The sequence below is a fragment of the Scyliorhinus canicula genome, chromosome 6 (genome assembly GCF_902713615.1).
Source record: "Scyliorhinus canicula chromosome 6, sScyCan1.1, whole genome shotgun sequence".
In the NCBI taxonomy this organism is placed as follows: Eukaryota; Metazoa; Chordata; class Chondrichthyes; order Carcharhiniformes; family Scyliorhinidae; genus Scyliorhinus; species Scyliorhinus canicula.
In genome coordinates, this window is record NC_052151.1 from 169,345,524 (window position 1) to 169,365,064 (window position 19,541).

The window sequence follows — 19,541 nt, forward strand, 5'->3', positions numbered from 1 at the left end:
AATCGCGGGCCAGGCCACCGTGGGGCTCCCTCCAGGGGTCGGATCCCCGGTGCCGCTCCCCAAGGACCCCCCCAGCTGACTTACCTGCCAGATCTCACTGTGTGGGACCATGCGCAGCTCATGCCGCCGGGATTGGCCAAAAATGGACGGCTGCTCGGCCCATCAGGGCCAGGAAAATTTCCGGGGGGCCGCTGCCAAGGGCTGCCAACTGGCGTGGGAGGAATCCGGCCCCGCCCGAAAAACTTCACTGGAGAATACGGCAGCCGCCGATGGGGCAGGATTCGCGCCGCTCCCCGGGGATTCTCCGACCCAGCGAGGGGTTGGAGAATCCCGCCCCTTATTTCTCATCAAACTGGACATTCAGCATGAGGTTCATATTCAGGCCTCTATCTTTCTGTGGAAAGTGATGGTCGGCTCTGCCTTTGCCTTTCAGGAGACAGAGTTGGTTCTGGATTCTGCATGTACACAGATTCATCCAGGCTCTCTGTTAGTGCGGAAACACAGCCTTTGTGAAGAAAATGGGGAGGAAAGGATAGCAGGTCCATTCCTGGGGCTGCCAGGATCAAATCTGAAACCAAACACAACCTTTGGAGCTCTGAGAAATACTCTGCTGGGATCAGATCCAGTTACCACCTGCTACCAGGCAGAACTCAGCATTTTGGGCCAATTCATTGGCCCAGCCAAATCTGTCATTGGTGCCGGTCAGTCTACACCTCCAGGCTGAACCACCACAGAATAGCACAGTGATCTCTCCTGCTGCTGAAATCCTCTGCATGAAGGCACAGGCAAAGGCAAAGACACATGTCCATAAATCATCCACGGCTCAAAAACGTTCTGGCAAAAGAAAAGAAAGGGAAAAAAAGGGAACAAACATGAAGGAGCTTAACAGTATGCCCTCAGTCTGTGAGCGGGAGGGGAGCGGTGAAGGTGGCCTCAATCTGTGAGCGGAGGGGATGGGGGTGACCTTCAGTCTGTGAGCGGAGGGGATGGGGGGTGGCCTCAATCTGTGGGCAAAGGGGATGGGGGTGGCCTCAGTCTGTGAGCAGAGGGGATGGGTGGTGGCCTTAGTCTGTGGGCAAAGGGGATGGGGGTGGCCTCAGTCTGTGAGCGGAGGGGATGGGGGTGACCTTCTGTCTGTGAGCGGAGGGGATGGGGGTGACCTTCTGTCTGTGAGCGGAGGGGATGGGGGTGACCTTCTGTCTGTGAGCGGAGGGGATGGGGGTGACCTTCTGTCTGTGAGCGGAGGGGATGGGGGTGACCTTCAGTCTGTGAGCGGAGGGGATGGGGGGTGGCCTCAATCTGTGGGCAAAGGGGATGGGGGTGGCCTCAGTCTGTGAGCAGAGGGGATGGGTCGTGGCCTCAGTCTGTGGGCAAAGGGGATGGGGGTGGCCTCAGTCTGTGAGCGGAGGGGATGGGGGTGGCCTCAGTCTGTGGGCAAAGGGGATGGGGGTGGCCTCAGTCTGTGGGCAAAGGGGATGGGGGTGGCCTCAGTCTGTGAGCAGAGGGGATGGGTGGTGGCCTCAGTCTGTGGGCAAAGGGGATGGGGGTGGCCTCAGTCTGTGAGCGGAGGGGATGGGGGTGGCCTCAGTCTGTGAGCGGAGGGGATGGGGGTGACCTTCTGTCTGTGAGCGGAGGGGATGGGGGTGACCTTCTGTCTGTGAGCCGAGGGGATGGGGGTGACCTTCTGTCTGTGAGCGGAGGGGATGGGATGGCCTTCTGTCTGTGAGCGGAGGGGATGGGGGGTGGCCTCAATCTGTGAGCGGAGGGGATGGGGGTGACCTTCAGTCTGTGAGCGGAGGGGATGGGATGGCCTTCTGTCTGTGAGCGGAGGGGATGGGGGGTGGCCTCAATCTGTGAGCGGAGGGGATGGGGGTGACCTTCAGTCTGTGAGCGGAGGGGATGGGGGGTGACCAGTCTGTGAGTGGAGGGGATGGGGGCTGGCCTTCAGTCTGTGGGCAAAGGGGATGGGGGGGTGGCCTTCAGTCTGCGAGTAGAGGGGATGGGGGTGACCAGTCTGTGAGCGGAGGGGATGGGGGTGGCCTTCAGTCTGTGAGCGGAGGGGATGGGGGTGACCTTCAGTCTGTGGGCAAAGGGGATGGGGGTGACCTTCTGTCTGTGGGCAAAGGGAATGGGGGTGACCTTCAGTCTGTGAGCGGAGGGGATGGGGTGGCCTTCTGTCTGTGAGCGGAGGGGATGGGGGGTGGCCTCTATCTGTGAGCAGAGGGGATGGGGGTGACCTTCAGTCTGTGAGCGGAGGGGATGGGGTGGCCTTCTGTCTGTGAGCGGAGGGGATGGGGGGTGGCCTCAATCTGTGAGCGGAGGGGATGGGGGTGACCTTCAGTCTGTGAGCGGAGGGGATGGGGGATGACCAGTCTGTGAGCGGAGGGGATGGGGGTGACCAGTCTGTGAGCGGAGGGGATGGGGGTGGCCTTCAGTCTGTGAGCGGAGGGGATGGGGGGTGGCCTTCAGTCTGTGAGTAGAGGGGATGGGGGCGACCTTCAGTCTGTGAGCGGAGGGGATGGGCGGGGTGACCTTCAGTCTGTGAGCGGAGGGGATGGGGGGTGACCTTCTGTCTGTGAGCAAAGGGGATGGGTGTGGCCTCAATCTGTGAGCGGAGGGGATGGGGGTGACCTTCAGTCTGTGGGCAGAGGGGGTGGGGGGCGACCTTCAGTCTGTGAGCGGAGGGGATGGGGGGGTGACCTGTGAGCGGAGGGGATGGGGTGACCTGTCTGTGAGCGGAGGGGATGGGGGGTGGCCTCAGTCTGTGAGCAGAGGGGGTGGGGGTGGCCTTCAGTCTGTGGGCAAAGGGGATGGGGGTGACCTTCAGTCTGTGAGCGGAGGGGATGGGGGGTGGCCTCAGTCTGTGGGCAAAGGGGGTGGGGGTGGCCTTCAGTCTGTGAGCGGAGGGGATGGGGGTGGCCTCAGTCTGTGAGCGGAGGGGATGGGGGGGGTGGGCTTCAGTCTGTGAGCGGAGGGGATGGGGGTGACCAGTCTGTGAGCGGAGGGGATGGGGGTGGCCTCAGTCTGTGAGCGGGGGGGATGGGGGTGACCAGTCTGTGAGCGGAGGGGATGGGGGCGACCAGTCTGTGAGCGGAGGTGATGGGGGGTGGCCTTCAGTCTGTGAGCGGAGGGGATGGGGTGGCCTTCAGTCTGTGAGCGGAGGGGATGGGGGGTGGCCTTCAGTCTGTGAGTAGAGGGGATGGGGGTGACCTTCAGTCTGTGAGGGGAGGGGATGGTGGGGGTGGCCTCAGTCTGTGAGCGGAAGGGATGGAGGTGGCCTTCAGTCTGTGAGCAGAAGGGATGGGGATGACCTCAGTCTGTGAGCGGAGGGGTTGGGGGCTGGCCTTCAGTCTGTGAGCGGAGGGGATGGGGGCTGGCCTTCAGTCTGTGAGGGGAGGGGGTGGCCTTCAGTCTGTGAGCAGAGGGGATGGGGGCTGGCCTTCAGTCTGTGAGCGGAGGGGATGGGGGCTGGCCTTCAGTCTGTGAGCGGAGGGGATGGGGGCTGGCCTTCAGTCTGTGAGCGGAGGGGATGGGGGTGACCAGTCTGTGAGCGGAGGGGATGGGGTGGGTGGGCTTCAGTCTGTGAGCGGAGGGGATGGGGGGGTGACCTTCAGACTGTGAGCGGAGGGGATGGGGGGTGGCCTTCAGTCTGTGAGCGGTGGGGATGGGGGTGACCTTCAGTCTGTGAGCGGAGGGGATGGGGGTGACCTTCAGTCTGTGAGTAGAGAGGATGGGGGAGTGGCCTCAGTCTGTGAGCGGAAGGGATGGAGGTGGCCTTCAGTCTGTGAGCGGAGGGGATGGAGGTGGCCTTCAGTCTGTGGGCAGAAGGGATGGAGGTGGCCTTCAGTCTGTGAGGGGAGGGGGTGGCCTTCAGATACTGCATGTGACCCCAGTCACCAAAATAAAACCAATAAATACTGACCATAAATATGTAATTGTTCAAATTCACATATTGAACTGTGTTTTTAAACTGTTTTCTGAAAAACTTACCTTACTGACGGGGCTGATTGAGACACATGGGAATACATTTTCATAGAATTTACAGTACAGAAGGATGCCATTCGGCCCATCGAGTCTGCACCGGCTCTTGGAAAGAGCACCCGACCCAGGCCCACATCTCCACCCAATCCCCATAACCCAGTAACCACTCCCAACACTAAGGGCAACTTTGGACACTAAGGGCAATTTAGCATCGCCAGTCCACCTAACCTGCACATCTTTGGACTGTGGGAGGAAACCGGAGCACCCAGAGGAAACCCAGATGCACACGGGGAGAACGTGCAGTCTCTGCACAGTGACCCAAGCTGGGAATCGAACCTGGGACCCTGGAGCTGTGAAGGAATTGTGCTAACCACTATGCTACTGTGCACAGTCGGTACACAGTCTCTGGAACGCAGTCTTGAGACACAGTCCCTCAAATTCTGTTAGTGTGGTTGATGATGCACACCTAATCTCTGGTGTAACATCCAAATTCACACAAATTTGGGGCAGCACGGTAGTAAAGTGGTAGGCACTGCTGTCTCACAGCACCAGGGACACAAGTTTAATTCTGACCTAGGGTGAATGCCGGTGTGGAGTTTGCACATTCTCCCCGTGTCTGCCTGGGTTTCCTTAGGGTGCTCCAGTTTCCTCCCACAGTCCAAAGATATGCAGGTTCGGTGGATTGGACATGCTAAAATTGCCCCTTATTATCCAAAAGGTTAGGTGGGGTTATGGGGATAGGTTGGGTTTTTGGGCCGAGGTGGGTGCTCTTTTGGAGGGGTCAGTGCAGACTCGATAGGCTGAATGGCCTCTTTCTGCACTATAGTGATTCTGTGATTCTATAAATACATAGTATAAAAAGCAACCATCAGAGATAGAAGCTCTTCATACAAATGTCCCCATGGTGATAGCTGCACGTTGCTAGTAATCATCAAAATGACTATCAGTCTGTACAATTCCAGATGAGAGAAATGCCATGCCATTGAGGAGTTCAGGAACTAGCTAAACAAAAGTGGCTACATCCTGGCTCCAGCCCCTCAGCCGAACCCTTCAAATTCACCATTTTCTCCCTCCCCCAGCTACTGGTCTTCCAATTAAGACTCCCGTTGATTGATGTGACCCTTTCATGCTTGAGGTCACTTGATAGTTCACTCTGCTCCCCTCACAGCTAAATGTGAGCTGGGAACAAAATCATGGGGCGTTCGAACCAATTCCTGACTTCCCGACGATGCCTCTGCTCCATGGCAGTCATTGGAGCCTCGGAGCTCACAATCCCAAAATCAGAATCCTGTGGCCCATGATTTTAGAACTCCCGTGGCAGACAAAGCCTTATGGACTTGTAGTTTTCTTATTTGTGTGCCTTTTCTTTGGGTGATGGGTGGATTCTGAGGGAACTGTTAGCTTGAACTAACCTGTGGTCAGTGTAAGTCAGCACTGGGCATAACCCCCATATGTAAAGGATGGCCCCATTGATTGAAAGATTCATTACCATGTGGAATGGACTTATGGTAGGAGACTTGGAGCAGGCTCAGGGGAAATAATTTTCACCCAGAGGGTGGTGGAGATCTCGAACTTCATAATATTTAACAAATACCTGGTTATGCATTCAAAGAACTGTAACCTACAAGGCTATGAATCAGGAGCTGGAAAGCGGTATTAGGCTAGCTGACTATCTGGCCAGCATAGACACAAATGGCAAAATAATCTCTTTCTGTGATGTATTATTCTATGATATGTGAAGAATGACCATTGAATGAGGCACTGAATGTCCGGCAGTATCCACCAAACTCCACCAGTCAGTGGAAGGAATTTTAACTTGTGCCTCTCGTGTAAAATGAAATTGGAAGCTGTGCGTAATGAGCACTCAGTTAAACATCGTCTTTTATTTACGCTTTGGCAAAGAATAAAATTACACCCAAAGCCTTTGAGAATGGAGGACAGGAAAATGAAAGGAAAAGACCTTTGATTGGGTTCAAAACACACAGATAACTCCTGCTGAAAACACGACAGATTTCCACTAACAGATTGACTTCATTGCCTTCACTAAGAGGATGTTTACAACATCAGCTAGCTTCTTTTTCTTATTTATAAGCAAGATCTATTTTCCAAAAGCCCAAGCACTACAAATGAATTAATACCTTTTTAAACATGCAAAGGCAGGCACTGCTGGAAAAGTCGCACAGATAAAATTACGGCATTTTTAATGCAATTATTATCTGCAGTGAACAGTTTAAAGCGTTGGCAATTATTTCTTTGAAGGAATTACAAAAGTCACATTGTGAATGATAAGTGCTTTAAAAGAAGCCAAACACAATTAAGGCAGTAATGTTTTGAATGCATATTATGTTTCAAATCTATGATTATTAAATAATCTTTAATAACCTATCCACCCACAAATTGACTCGAAGCAGCTTTTAATATATCAGGCAATTATTACTAGGCATCAGAGTTCAATAAGCTTTAACGACGTACCAATATACCTGCCAACCTCACAGCAGCTTTATTGGAATTTCCAGATTTATTGCTATATATATCTCCCTTCAGCTCTCGCACCTTCTTCATCTTAATGTGCCACAGTTACAGCAGAGCGCCGTGCAGAGGTGGGATTTCCCTTCAGGGTTTTTTGTAACAAAATTGGAAATGTGTTCTTGACAATTTTGTTTATGATTTTGCTGCAAGATGCAATGTGCAGAGGGGATCATCTTACTTTTGGTGCAAGTAGTTCCGTTTTTGAGGCGGCTGTTCAGATGTGTCAACCTCGTAACCGTTTTTATTTTGTTACATATTTACTTTTCACATTTATTTCACTTCCATGGGGATTCTCATATGTTCCATTTATTTCGAGCAGTAGTGATGGGAACATCAGTTGGGTAGTTGTGTGATCTCACGTTTATTGGAGTGGGGGCGAGGGGGTGTCACTACTCTGACAGTGATTTTGGATTGTAGAATTAGTACTACAGGTGCTCATAAACCATGGACCCGACTTGATGTTCCACTTCCATTCTGTTCCCCTCATCAGTTTTCAATTGAGCAAAGCTTTAGGAAAATAAGGCTTATAACAGCGCAAAGTGACAACACTTGCCTCCTCCAAAGATCTAACCTATTCCTTAGTTTATATTTCACCTTTCCAGTGAGCAGGTTAAACAGCCAGTCATGTTGTAGAATTCTCACAAATAGTAAACCAGGATAAAATGAGCAGGTTTTATTATTTATTTCTTCAAATTTTAGAAAGTGAAATAGAGATTGGTACACATATACAGAATTAAGGTTTACCATTAGCGTCTGTCTGTCTCGGGAGACGATGGACTGTGACCAGGACTTGGGTCACTTCTGGATTGGGCATCATCTGTTGTGGCTGTAAAGGCTGATTCATGAGTGGCAATCCTTTCACAGATGGATAGTGTTGACCTGGGGGGTTGACTGATTTTTGTTTTCCTTCAGCGGGCTCTCTTTTCTGCCATTTGGTCATTGATTTCGTCCTCTGTGTTTCCCATATCCTTCCTGATGGCTAGTCTGCAGGGGACTATGGGGAGGTGGTGGCATAGTGGTATTGTCATTGGATTAGCACTTCAGAGAGCCAGGGCAATGCTCTGGGATCGAGGGTTCAAATCCCAACAGGGCAGATGGTAGAAATTGAATCCAATAAATATCTGGAATTAGAAGTCTAATAATGATCATGAAACCATCGTCAATTGCCGTAAAATACCAACTTGCTCACTAATGTCCTTCAGGGAAGGAAATCTGCTGCCCTTACCCGGTCTGGCCTACATGTGACTCCAGACCCACACAATGATGTGGTTGACTCTTAACTGCCTGCCACTGAAATGGAATTTCACGCAATTAGGAATGGGCAGCAAATGCTGGCCCAGCCAGTGACACCCACAGCCCAGAAATGATTTTTTTTAAAAACTCCGATCAGCAGCGAGGAATTCCCATAGGTGACTTCAATTCCAGTCAATTTGAAAACTCACTTTCAGACATCCTTGTATCACAGGCGAACTGCTGGTCTTGTGCCAATAGCAAGGTTGCCAGAGAGCATGTCTTTGGGAATGTGGCCTTCATTCATTCAGCTCATATGTCTTTGCCAACAGAGTCGCCGCTCACTCAAGAAAGTAAACATTCTGAGGATCTCTGCGTGCTGGTGTACTTCCATATCTGGCACTTTGTATTGCCAGAAGATGCCCAGTATTTGTCTGAGGCACTGAAAGGAGAAGCAGTTTGGCTGCTTTTCATGGCTTGCACAAGTTGTCTATACCACGTCTGTAAAGGTCAATGCTGAGAACACAAGCTGGTTATATGCAGAGCTTTGTATTTTCGGGCAGTTTGCTGTTGGTCCGCACTCAATTTCTCAACATTGACGTAACTTAGTGCTGATTTGGGCATCAAGGAAGGGACAGTTTACTGGTAATTGTTTATCCCATGGTGTGTGAAGTGGTCAATGGCCTCCAGAGTGAGGTTTTCGGGGGTTATGGAAGGTTGGGGTCTCTACATCCTGGCCTGCAACGTTGGTCTGCCTGACCCTGATTGTCAGCCTAAATTTTTACAGGCCCAGGAGAATTGACCTACAGGCTGTTGCAAGTGAACTTCAGCCTCGGATGCCAGTGTGCAGCATTGTAAGCAAACAGCAGCACATGAACTAGATCATTGCACACTTTGGCTCGCAATGTTACTTCATTGAACAGCTTGCTATCAGCTCTCCAATGTTATAGACACCCTTTTGAGTTGCCAAAAAAGTAAAGTGGCAACATAGAATAAAATATACCAAAGAGAGTTGTTGCCAGGATACTGCCCTGCTTTACACTGCTGCTGATCTTGAAAGCCTCTGGTGTTGCCCTGTTGTGACTGGCATTGTGAACATTGTGCATGTTTTTGTGGAAAGAAGAAATGATGGTTAGGAGTCCAGACGGGCAGGCTATTTTCCACAGCAACAGTATGAAGAGTCAGGTTCTGCTGATAAGGTTGAAGGTCTTGGTGAGGTCTGTGCAGGTACTGTAGAATGGTCTGCCCTGTGCGCACCACTTATCCTTCAGCTGCAAAAGTGGGAAAATCATATCAACTATCAACTTGCCAGCTCTGAAACCGCATGGGTACTTAGGGTAGATCCGTGATACCAGAATCTGCAAACTGGTCACAAAAATGAACAAAGACCATTTCCCAATACTGAACAAGGAGATACTTCAGTGATGGTTGCAGTCACTATGATCCCCTTTGTTTCTGGACAAGGTCACTATGTTTGCATCATGCATGACTTGAGGCACAAATCTTTTCTTCCAGTAGAGACACAAATTTTATATGGTGGTGTTCCAACAGTGCTGAATTTGCACTTTTGATGATTCCAGCTGGAATGCTATTGTTTCCTGAGTTTTTACCACTGGCAAGATGGCCAGTGACCTTGTTGAGCTCTACTATGGCGGGCTCACTGTCCAGCTCCTTCATGACAAGAAAGTCTGGAATGGTACCAAGACCAACTTCAGTGACATTGTCTTCCATTGTGTGAAGGTTGGGCATAGTGCTCCATCCACCTTTTCATCCACTTGCTAGATTCAGTGATGGTCATCCTCGTCTTTGCCATCAAGGGGGCTGATTTGGTTGTCCCTGGGCCAGTTGCTTTCCTGATTCCTCCATCACTTTTGCATCACCAGATTCAGCAGCAGTTTGTACGCTGTTGCAAAGTTTCAACCAGTATTGATTGGTGCAGTGCTGAGCAATCTGCTGAGAATAGATTCTGACAGCTCCGAGAGCATCTAGAATTTGTGTGCTGGAGACCTGCTTGTAGTTAATGAGGGCTCCCCTCTTGGTTGCAGAAACTGGCTCCATTTCAGTCCAGTTTGCCTCAAACCAGCCAGCATTCCTCTGATCTCTTTTTCCATATGCAGTGGGAAGATATAGATTGTGTTGTGCAGATGACTGAGTGAAGGTCAGTGTGTCATAATATCCACTCATGTATATCATGAGATGCAGACAGGCAGTGATTGACACACAGGATAACCAATGAACGCACACAACACAGAACAACCAATCACCAGACTACAACTACACCACCACTACAAAGCCCACAGGGCATTAAGGCTCTCCCTCTCTTACAGGACACGGCTAGGGAGATAGTCACAGATTGGCACAGGCCAATGAACATCATCACCATGTGATAGAGAGCTAGTCTGGTCAGGCCAGTAGGAGGTTATCAGTTAGGTTAATAGAGTGTCAACCCACAGCAGATTATGTACAGCAATCAACAGGTTCAATAAAACAGTGTTGGACCATCTCCTGTGTCGGAAGCCTGTTTCTCGTTTTACTACATCCAGTTGCAGACGATGTTAGACCAACACAGATAACACATCAAAGTGTAGGAACATAGATGCACATGAGGTTAACTGGGTAAAGCGTAAGAAGTCTCTCTGAGACTTCTTTGACACTGCACTTTGATCATGGGTGTTGTTGTCTGGAAGATCCTGATCAAGAATGTTGAGCAACTCTTGGGTCCTTTCTGGGCCAGTGGTCTGGCAAAGTGTTGATCTGGGGATAACCTTTTTTTTCTTGTAGACGTATAGTTTCCTTGGCTAATAACAAGGCAGGGATGGTCACTTTCACAGTCTGTGCTATGAAAGCTGTGACATGAAAGTGACTTATTGGTGACAATTAAATTTAGCTAGTAACAGTGATGTGATCTTGGCTATCTCCAGGGCACCTTGTGGCATGGCTTGGTTTGGAAGTAGCTCTCCATGGTAATGGCATAGCTCCAGCACCTTGCTGATTATCTAGTGCCCAATGCCCATTCGCCATGTTGTGTCGTCAGTATCTACCCTTGTATCAAAGTCCCTGAGAAGTAAATCCCTAGGGATTGGGAAGAGTGCTAATTACAGCATTAAGTGCCTCATTGAATTGACTCTTGACATCAAGGTTGAAGGTGAATGTTGGGGCGTAGATGCACATGAGGTTAACTGGGTCCACACTTCTTGACAAGCAAAGTGTAAGACGTCTCTCTGAGGGGGGATTCAATCCTTGCAAGGAGAGTGTTATTTTTACTGTGAGCACTCCATGCTCACTTGTTGCCTCCTGGGTTTGCCATGTTCAAAGAATGTACAGTCATTCGCCTTAAGGGATCCACTTGTTTTTCTCTGGTTGCTGCAAAGCATTAAGTTTGTTAGCGTACTGGATGGTGCATAGTGGTCAGTGTGCTTGTCACCTTTTGCTTTCAGCTCTCCCCAATAGCTGTAGTGTAGCTGCTGCTACAAGCAAAACTAGTGATTAAGCCTATCCAATCAGCCTCTTCATTGCTGCCCTATGTAGCGTCTCCCAGTTGTGACAAAGGTAAGCCAGCTACTAAGATGGGTTGCTAAATATGCACCAGGTAAGACAAACTCAACAAAGAATACGCCATCCTATGCATCACAAACTGGAATATAAGGATCATGTGTCCTGATCTTGTTGACAACCTTCTGCAGGTTGATAATGTACACAAGACATGTGATGAAGATAGAAGTTGAGTTATCATTAAACAATTTTTTTAATGTTTTTAAAAACTATTAAAATTTTAAGCTGGAGCAGAGACATTTGACATTTCACAACTATAACATTTGTTTTTCAGGGCAGAGTTGGTTCAGAGATAATTATGACTTTGTAGCCCTCTGTGCTAAACTAGCCCCAATGTCAAGGTGTAGCATAGGGACATTAATTGTCATTGACCCTGGTTGCATTTATATGCAAGTCTGCTCATTCCGCAGAGATGGTTGTGGGTACCACAAAGCAGCTTTTTCTGAAAACCAGGACAGGTACCAATACCATTTGACACAATGGCCCACCGCTTGATTTCACTTCCAGATTCACCCTTGGATGTTACAGGGTGGTTGCTGCACAAAAATTGACCCCAGTATTTTTTTTTCATTGATTTAAGTTTCCATTTACCACGCTGTCTGTGGTTCTTTCAGGAGTATTCTGAGTATCGTTGACCATGTTGCTGTACTCTAGTGAGGTTTGCCATCCAGTGAGTTTAATTTGGTCAGTAATGAGACGAGAACTTCCCCAATACCCATGCAGAGGCCTGAAATAAATGAATTTCTTTTGTGGCAGTGTAAATACAAAATAAACCTCAAAAGGAGTATTTTTGTGGATTTTAGTTAGTTAACTAAACCAAGCAGCTCCTTGACTTTATTTGCAGGTTAAATAAGGTTTACTAGCATCCGATTGCAAAATCACGAGAAGGAAATTTGAGAGGATATTATGACATAGTTCCGCAGAAGGATCCTACACCTTGGCATTAACCTGTCTGCTCTCTTCTCAGACGCTGAAGGATCTGCTGTCTATTTTCAACATGTTCTGTGATTGTCTCTGTCCTGGGCACAGTCACTGATATTTCACTTCAGAGTATTCTGCGTGCCAGCCTCACTCATTGATGTCTTTCTCTCTTTGTTTTTCCCCAGAGATCGAAAAGGGAAGTTGTGGTGACCCTGGTGTTCCTGCATATGGCAAAAGAAGTGGGGACAGTTTTTTACACGGTGACGCATTGACATTTGAATGCCAGTCAGCCTTTGAACTCGTGGGAGAGCAGAAAATTACATGCCAACAAAACAATCAGTGGTCTGGTAACAAACCGAGCTGTGTCTGTAAGAGTCTTTTAAGTTTAAATTTTTGTACCTACTTGCCATTTCATTTTAATGCACTTTGAAACTTTCAACGAGGGTTCCTTCAAGAAACATTTCCTTTGTTGCATTTTGATTTATCAAGCACATTGGAGACAGCTTCCAATTAGTCATTGTTCACTGGAATAATTTTAAAGTAGAAGGAAATGTCATAAGTGCAGGTTCCAATTCATTAAAACAACTCTGAAATAACCATGTCACGTTTAAATGGCCAATGAGACCCATCATTCTTCCCTCCACAGCAGATGAAATGATGGCACTAACAGAGACAGCTACGACATTTATTCCAAAGTGGCTCCATTCACTTTAATGGGGCCGTACGTTTAATTTAGCCTAATAGCTACCCAAATCCAGGCAGAGGGATATATCACTGGCTGATACACTTGCATACTCAGGTGTCGGAGGTGTTTCCACCTGTTACTGTGGCGCAACCATTTGGGCAGCATGGTAGCATAGTGGTTAGTACAATTGCTTCATAGCTCCAGGGTCCCAGGTTCGATTCCCGGCTTGGATCACTGTCTGTGCGGAGTCTGCACGTTCTTCCCATGTGAGCGTGGGTTTCCTCCGGATGCTCCGGTTTCCTCCCACAGTCCAAATATGTGCAGGTTAGGTGGATTGGCCATGATAAATTGTCCTTAGTGTCCAAAATTACCCTTAGTGTTGGATGGGGTTACTGGGCCATGGGGATAGGGTGGAGGTGTGGGCTTGGGTGGGGTGGTCTTTCCAAGAGCTGGTGCAGACTCGATGGGCCGAATGGCCTCCTTCTGCACTGTAAATGCTATGATTCTATGAATCATAGCTGAAATGTTATCTGCCAAAACCTTCGCCATTCAATGCTTCTGAGAGGAGATTTTTCAGAGGAGTTGGTGAAGCAGTTCTGGTGCTGATGCCTAAGCTAACTTCAAGACTTCACCATGGGCTAATTCTAAATGGATTCCACTGTCCGGCTAAATTGACGTTTTTAGTGATCTTTTCGTGGAAAATTTACAAAAGAGTGAATTCTCCGGCTCCCGAGCTGCATGTTCTTCAACGACGTGTAGTAAACATATATGACGGTTTGCTGCGATGAAGCCAAATTTAATCCCTTCCATTTCTCAGAAAGACATTTGCGTGCCATCATGAAAGTAAGTATAGCTTTACTTGTTCCAAGGGCGGCCCGGTGGCACAGTGGTTAGCACTGCTGCCTCACGGCACTGAGCATCCGGGTTCGATCCCGGCCCTGGTTCACTGTCCGTGTGGGGTTTACACATTCTCCCATGTCTGCGTGGGTTTCACACCCACAACCCAAAGATGCGCAGGATAGGTGGATTGGCCATGTTAAATTGTCCCTTAATTGGAATTTTTTTTTTTAATTAAAAAAATGAATTACTTATTCCAAACTTTCATTGTACGTTTCAGTTGAAGACCCATAGGAGTTTACAGTACAGAAGGAAATCATTCAACCTATGGTGTTCCGTGTTTACCCCGATGATGAAGACATACACACAACATGAATATGTTTAACCAGAACAATTATTTTTTTAAAATAAATTGTAGAGTACCCTATTCTTTTTTTCCAACTAAGCGACAATTTAGCGTGGCCAGTTCACCTACCCTGCACATCTTTTTGGGTTGTGGGGGTGAGACCAATGCAGATATGGCAAGAATGTGCACGAACAGTCCCCACGGACAGTGACCAGTGACCCGGGGCTGGGATCGAGCCAGGTCCTCGGCGCTGTAAGGTAGCAGTGCTAACCACTGCAGCACCTTGCTGCCCACAATTATTTATTGTTAAGCACCTGGGAAGATAACTAACAGAACTATATACAAACAAAGTTATTCAAGTCTCTCGGGAGCGACTCTAAGTGTGACTGTCCTACTATCCGTACGACCACCAACTGCCAAGTTGCATCAGTCACATGATGCATGTCTGGCGCCACCCACTGGCAGGAGGTCATGTCCGTGATGACATACATTGATGAATGGTTTTATACATTTATACAGTTATATGCAGAAATGCATTTACGCATATCACCACACAATCTCTGCCTCTTTGCTGGAAGAATTGTGCAAATCTCATTGTTCCACAATCTCCACATAGTCAGGTATCTTTCACTGTTTGAAATGTCCACATTTTTCCCTCGTTTCTGTGGTGTCTACTCCGGTCTGTCTGGCATTCTTAAAGGCTCCACACAAAGTAATTTATCCTTGCCTTTCCTCCTGCTCACTCTGACATTAGTTTCATTCAATAACTTATAATCGCTGATTCCTCAGCAAGAGGAATTCATCTTTCCATGTTCGCTCAATCAAAACTTCTCATAACTTTAGAGGCAAACTTTCTAGGTGTGGATCTGGCAGAGTTGCCCTTTTCCTTTGCTCCATATAAGCTGCACTTCAAAAAAATGTCAAATGTTAATTTCTCCAAACTAAAATGCTTCTGCTCCATGGAATATAGTTCTTTGAATTGCGTGTAAGAATTTGGTTTGAATGCTGAACAGTAGGCACAAAATGCCATATATTGAACATTATGAGAATGTTCAATATACCCAAAGTTTTTAATTCAAAGATTGAACCTCTCTGCTTCAGTGGAATAGTGCGATGCCTCTTTAAAGGATTAAGTTTCTTTTTATCTTTCAGCCTGCTCGTTTTAGTGGTAATTTGCAGAAAGTAATTGGTATGTGTAATATGTAACTGTTTGCATTAATTGGATTAGTGGTTTATACTGTGAGAATATATTATTTTCTCTGCTTTTTTGGACAGTCTCCTGCTTCTTCAATTTTACTGCACCATCTGGAATTGTGCTCTCGCCAAACTACCCGGAGGAGTATGGCAACAACATGAACTGCGTGTGGCTGATCATTGCAGAACCAGCGAGCAGGGTTCACCTGATCTTTAATGATTTTGACATTGAGCCTCAGTTTGATTACCTTACCATAAAGGATGATGGGACGGCCGACTCTGCAGTTCTGGGAACGTTCTCTGGTGACGAGGTGCCTTCGCAATTGGCCAGTAACGGGCACATCACCCGCCTAGAATTCCAGTCGGATCATTCCACTACGGGCCGTGGCTTTAACATCACATATACAAGTAAATTGGCACATTACAATTTTTCTCCAGTGAATGTTGCCTGTCTGACGTTTTCTGCCTAATAAGCTCCTCGAGTGAAGATGAGATTCTGCTGGGTTGCATGGTGGAGTTGCATGTTAGGTCACCAATGACCAGTGCTGCGGGGCAGAGTATTTGAGGGTTGAACGTTCCAATCCCAGTTATGTTGAGTATGGAACCACCAATCACAATGGCAGACATTGTCCCACTTTAGTGGAACGGGTGGCATCACTAGACCACTTTGTATATCTGCCTGAGAACAATAAACAACAGCACTGGTGGCAACCAAGCAGCAGACTGTCTTTCAAACTTGGAAAATGTGTTTATTTTCAATTTTTCTGAGGTGATCAGCTTCACAGGTAATGCTGGGATTTATTGCCACTGATGGTGATGAGTCACCTTCTCAAAACACTGTAGTCCGTGTGTGAATGTACTCCCACAGAAAAGTTAGGGAGGGAATTTCAGAAGCTTAACCCAGTGACAATGAAAGAAGATGTGACATGTATCCTAGTTAGGATGATGTTCTATTGAGCTACTTGGAAGCGGTACTGTTTCCATGAAGCCGTCTTTTAATTTGAAGTGATGGAGGTTGGGGTGTTGAGAGATGCCGTGGAAGAGGTTAGGTGGGTGTGTTACCTTCAAAGAATCATAGAATCCTTACAGTGCAGAAGGAGGCCATTCAGCCCTTCACGTCTGCAACGGCCCTCCGAAAGAGCACTCTGTCTCGACACACTCCCCACCCTATCTCTGGTGCCCCAATTAATCTGCACATCTTTGGACACTAAGGGGCAATTTAGTGTGGCCAATCAAACTAACATGCACATCTTTGCACTGTGGGAGGAAACTGGAGCACCCGGAGGAAACCCACGCAGCCACGGAGAGAACGTGCAGACTCCACACAGTCACCCAAGATCGAATCAAACCCAGGTCCCTGGTGCTGTTAGCAATAATTTGAACCACTGTGTCATCGTGCCACTGTAGTTATGAAAAAAAAATGTGGAAGAAAAATAATTTGAGTTCAAGAATTGAAGGCTTCTTTATCTGTCACTTAGTCAACTGTCATAATTGTTCAAGCAAACCCCATTTCAGTCTGGATGTCAAGATGGGGGAATTGTCCCAACAATTTATATTTTAAAAAGTCACCAAAATGATTGTTAAAATATGTCAACAAAGGGCAGCACAGCGGCACAGTGGTTAGCATTGCTGCCTCACGCCACCGAGGTCCCAGGTTCGATCCCGGCTCTGGGTCACTGTCCGTGTGGAGTTTGCACATTTTCCCCGTGTTTGCTTGGGTTTCGCCCCCACAACCCAAAGATGTGCAGGGTAGTTGGATTGGCCATGCTAAATTGCCCCTTAATTGGAAAAACTGAATTGGGTACTCTAAATTTTTTTTTAAATATGTCAACAAAATGTTCATTGTTTCATATTCATATCATTGTGCTAAGATTAATGAAAAAAACTTGGTTCCCAAATGTTATCTGACCTATTAAGTTTCAATATTTAACTGCATTCTCTGTTCCATTTGGAAAGGACTGGGATGGAGAACACAGTAAATAAGAAACTCATCTCAGTTATGCTTTCATCAACATTTATCCTCTTAGAATCACAGAATGGTTACAGCAAGCACAGAAGAAGACTATTTGATCCATTGAGACCATGCTGGTTCCCAAGAGGAATTTAGTTAGTCCCACTCTCCCTTCCTTTCCCTCCAGCCCTGCAATTTTCTCCTTCAGGTATTTTGACAATTCCCTTTTGCAAGTCACAATTGAATCTTCCGTCACTAAACCCGCATTCAAGATGCTAACATTTTGCTGTCTTTTTCTGGGTAGAATAACCTGGGCGCTTTAATTTCTTGGTAATTGACAGCTGACAGTAGAAAGCGTGATTTATGAGATGGGATTAATCTGACATCTAGTGTTCCCATGCGCCAAAGATAAAGCATTTTGCTATGGCAGAGGACCAGCAAAAGACCCAGTGGGCTTGACCAAGATGTTAATAGGATACAAGCTGGTCTTTTTAGCCGAAACCAAGCAAAATAGCTTTACTGGGTCTATTAGTATCATAGAATCCCTCCAGTGCTATTCATCCCATCGTTTCTGTACTAGCCCAACGGTCCTAGGCCCACTCTCCCGCCTACCCCGTAATCCCATCACCTAAAACCAGAGCACCCGGAGGAAACTCACTCAGATGAGGAGAATGTGCAGACTCCACACAGCCACCCAAGGTCAGAATTGAACCTGGGTCCCTGGCACTGAGAGGCAGCAGTGCTAACCACTGTGCCACCATGCTGCCAACTAGTTTGACTAGTTCAGTCCAACTAGTTCAGTGTCATATCTCTCCTCTCACTGAACCGAGTGTCCCATCCACCCCATTTATATTTTTTTGAATACCAATTTTAAAAATCTTAACTAACAAGTTAACAGTACCTTAAAGGGGCACTGTAACAAAAAGACAAAACTTCAAAGGAAACTTATCAAATTAAATTAAAATAATGTTCCCAGGGCTGGTGATACATTCCAACTCCATCTCCTATTTATACATGCTCAAAGACAATTAATACCCATCAACTCTTTTGCTTAACCTTAACAATGTAATTAACATGGCACTAACAAACCTTAACAATGTAATTGACAAGACATTGACACTGCCAGTTGCCCACAGACAGCAAGAGTGTTCAAATGCCAGTCAAAACTGGGATTCAGATCCAAGATTTTTGGACACCATCTTATTCCGCTGATCCATAGAGGATGCTTCAAATAATCAAATGCTTTTATTGCTAAAATAACTAATTATTGCTTAGGTGAATTGCTTTACTGAGAAGCTCACTTATGTACAGATCGTAAAACTCAAGATTGCCACACTTCCAGTGAAACAGCAATTGAGTAATCAATTTCTAGTGCATTACAGGAATTGAGAAATCAGTCAACCAATAAATATCCATATACTGATACTCATTGGGAGAAAGCCCTCTCGAAAAAAAATATATAGCCTGCTTTTCAAAGAAATAAAAATAACCCTCAAGGTAATTATTTTTTAAAAAGTGACTTATTCTGGCAGGAGTCCAACAAGTTTCAATTTCCTTTCAGCTACAAATATATTGTTCTAAATACTCCAAGTGATTTAAGTGAGATAGTGCACAATGGAAAGGGTAATTATGGGAATCAGTGCTTGTGCTAATTGGCAGGAACAAAGGACTGGCGTGTCTATGTGAAGGGGCAAGATTCATAATGTGGGACAACAAGGCTGAAAAGAGTAAGAGCAGAGATAGATTTTAAAAACTGGCGGTAATTGACATTGAGCCTGGGTTTTAAATAGGAGGAGAAGGCAGCTAAGGGAAATAAGCAATTTCTCTATATTGTTTTATTCGGAGAAGGTTAAATTGGAGTTGGAGATTGTGCTGCATCTGAATTTCAGCAGCAGTGACATGCCATTTTACCAGAGTACAATTAATGCAGAAGCAAGTCTCTTATCAATTAGCTTTGCACAAAAACAAATTTTAAAAAATTAATGGGGAGGGAATAGGTACTCTAACTAATGGGGTGCTGTAGGGGTCAGTCCTCGAGCCTCAACTGTTTACAGTCTATATAAAGTGGGCAGGGGCAGAGGGTAATATAGCGAAACTTCTCATGTAAGCCCTGGTTTGGCCACAGTTCTCGTTCTACTCTTGTGCCAAATCGGAATAAAGAACTTCTGGAGTTCGTCTATTTGTTCCTTGAATGCTTGTCATTGCCTGTCCGCTGTCCTTCCTTTCAGTAATGTTTCCCAGTCCATCATAGTCCACTCATGCCTCATACCATCATAGTTACCTTTATTGAAATCGGAGCCACGAGGTCATGCTGC

At 46.9% G+C, this 19,541-nt stretch overlaps 1 protein-coding gene across 1 annotated transcript in view; it reads left to right on the forward strand.

Moving 5' to 3' along the window:
* The window catches only part of LOC119967641 (CUB and sushi domain-containing protein 1-like), a 2,889,858-nt gene that overhangs the window by 2,210,618 nt on the left and 659,699 nt on the right, over positions 1-19,541 (forward strand). The window contains exons 13-14 of the mRNA XM_038800434.1: positions 12,399-12,581; positions 15,357-15,683. Coding sequence (XP_038656362.1) covers positions 12,399-12,581; positions 15,357-15,683 — 510 coding nt within the window. The remainder of the gene's footprint in view (positions 1-12,398; positions 12,582-15,356; positions 15,684-19,541) is intronic.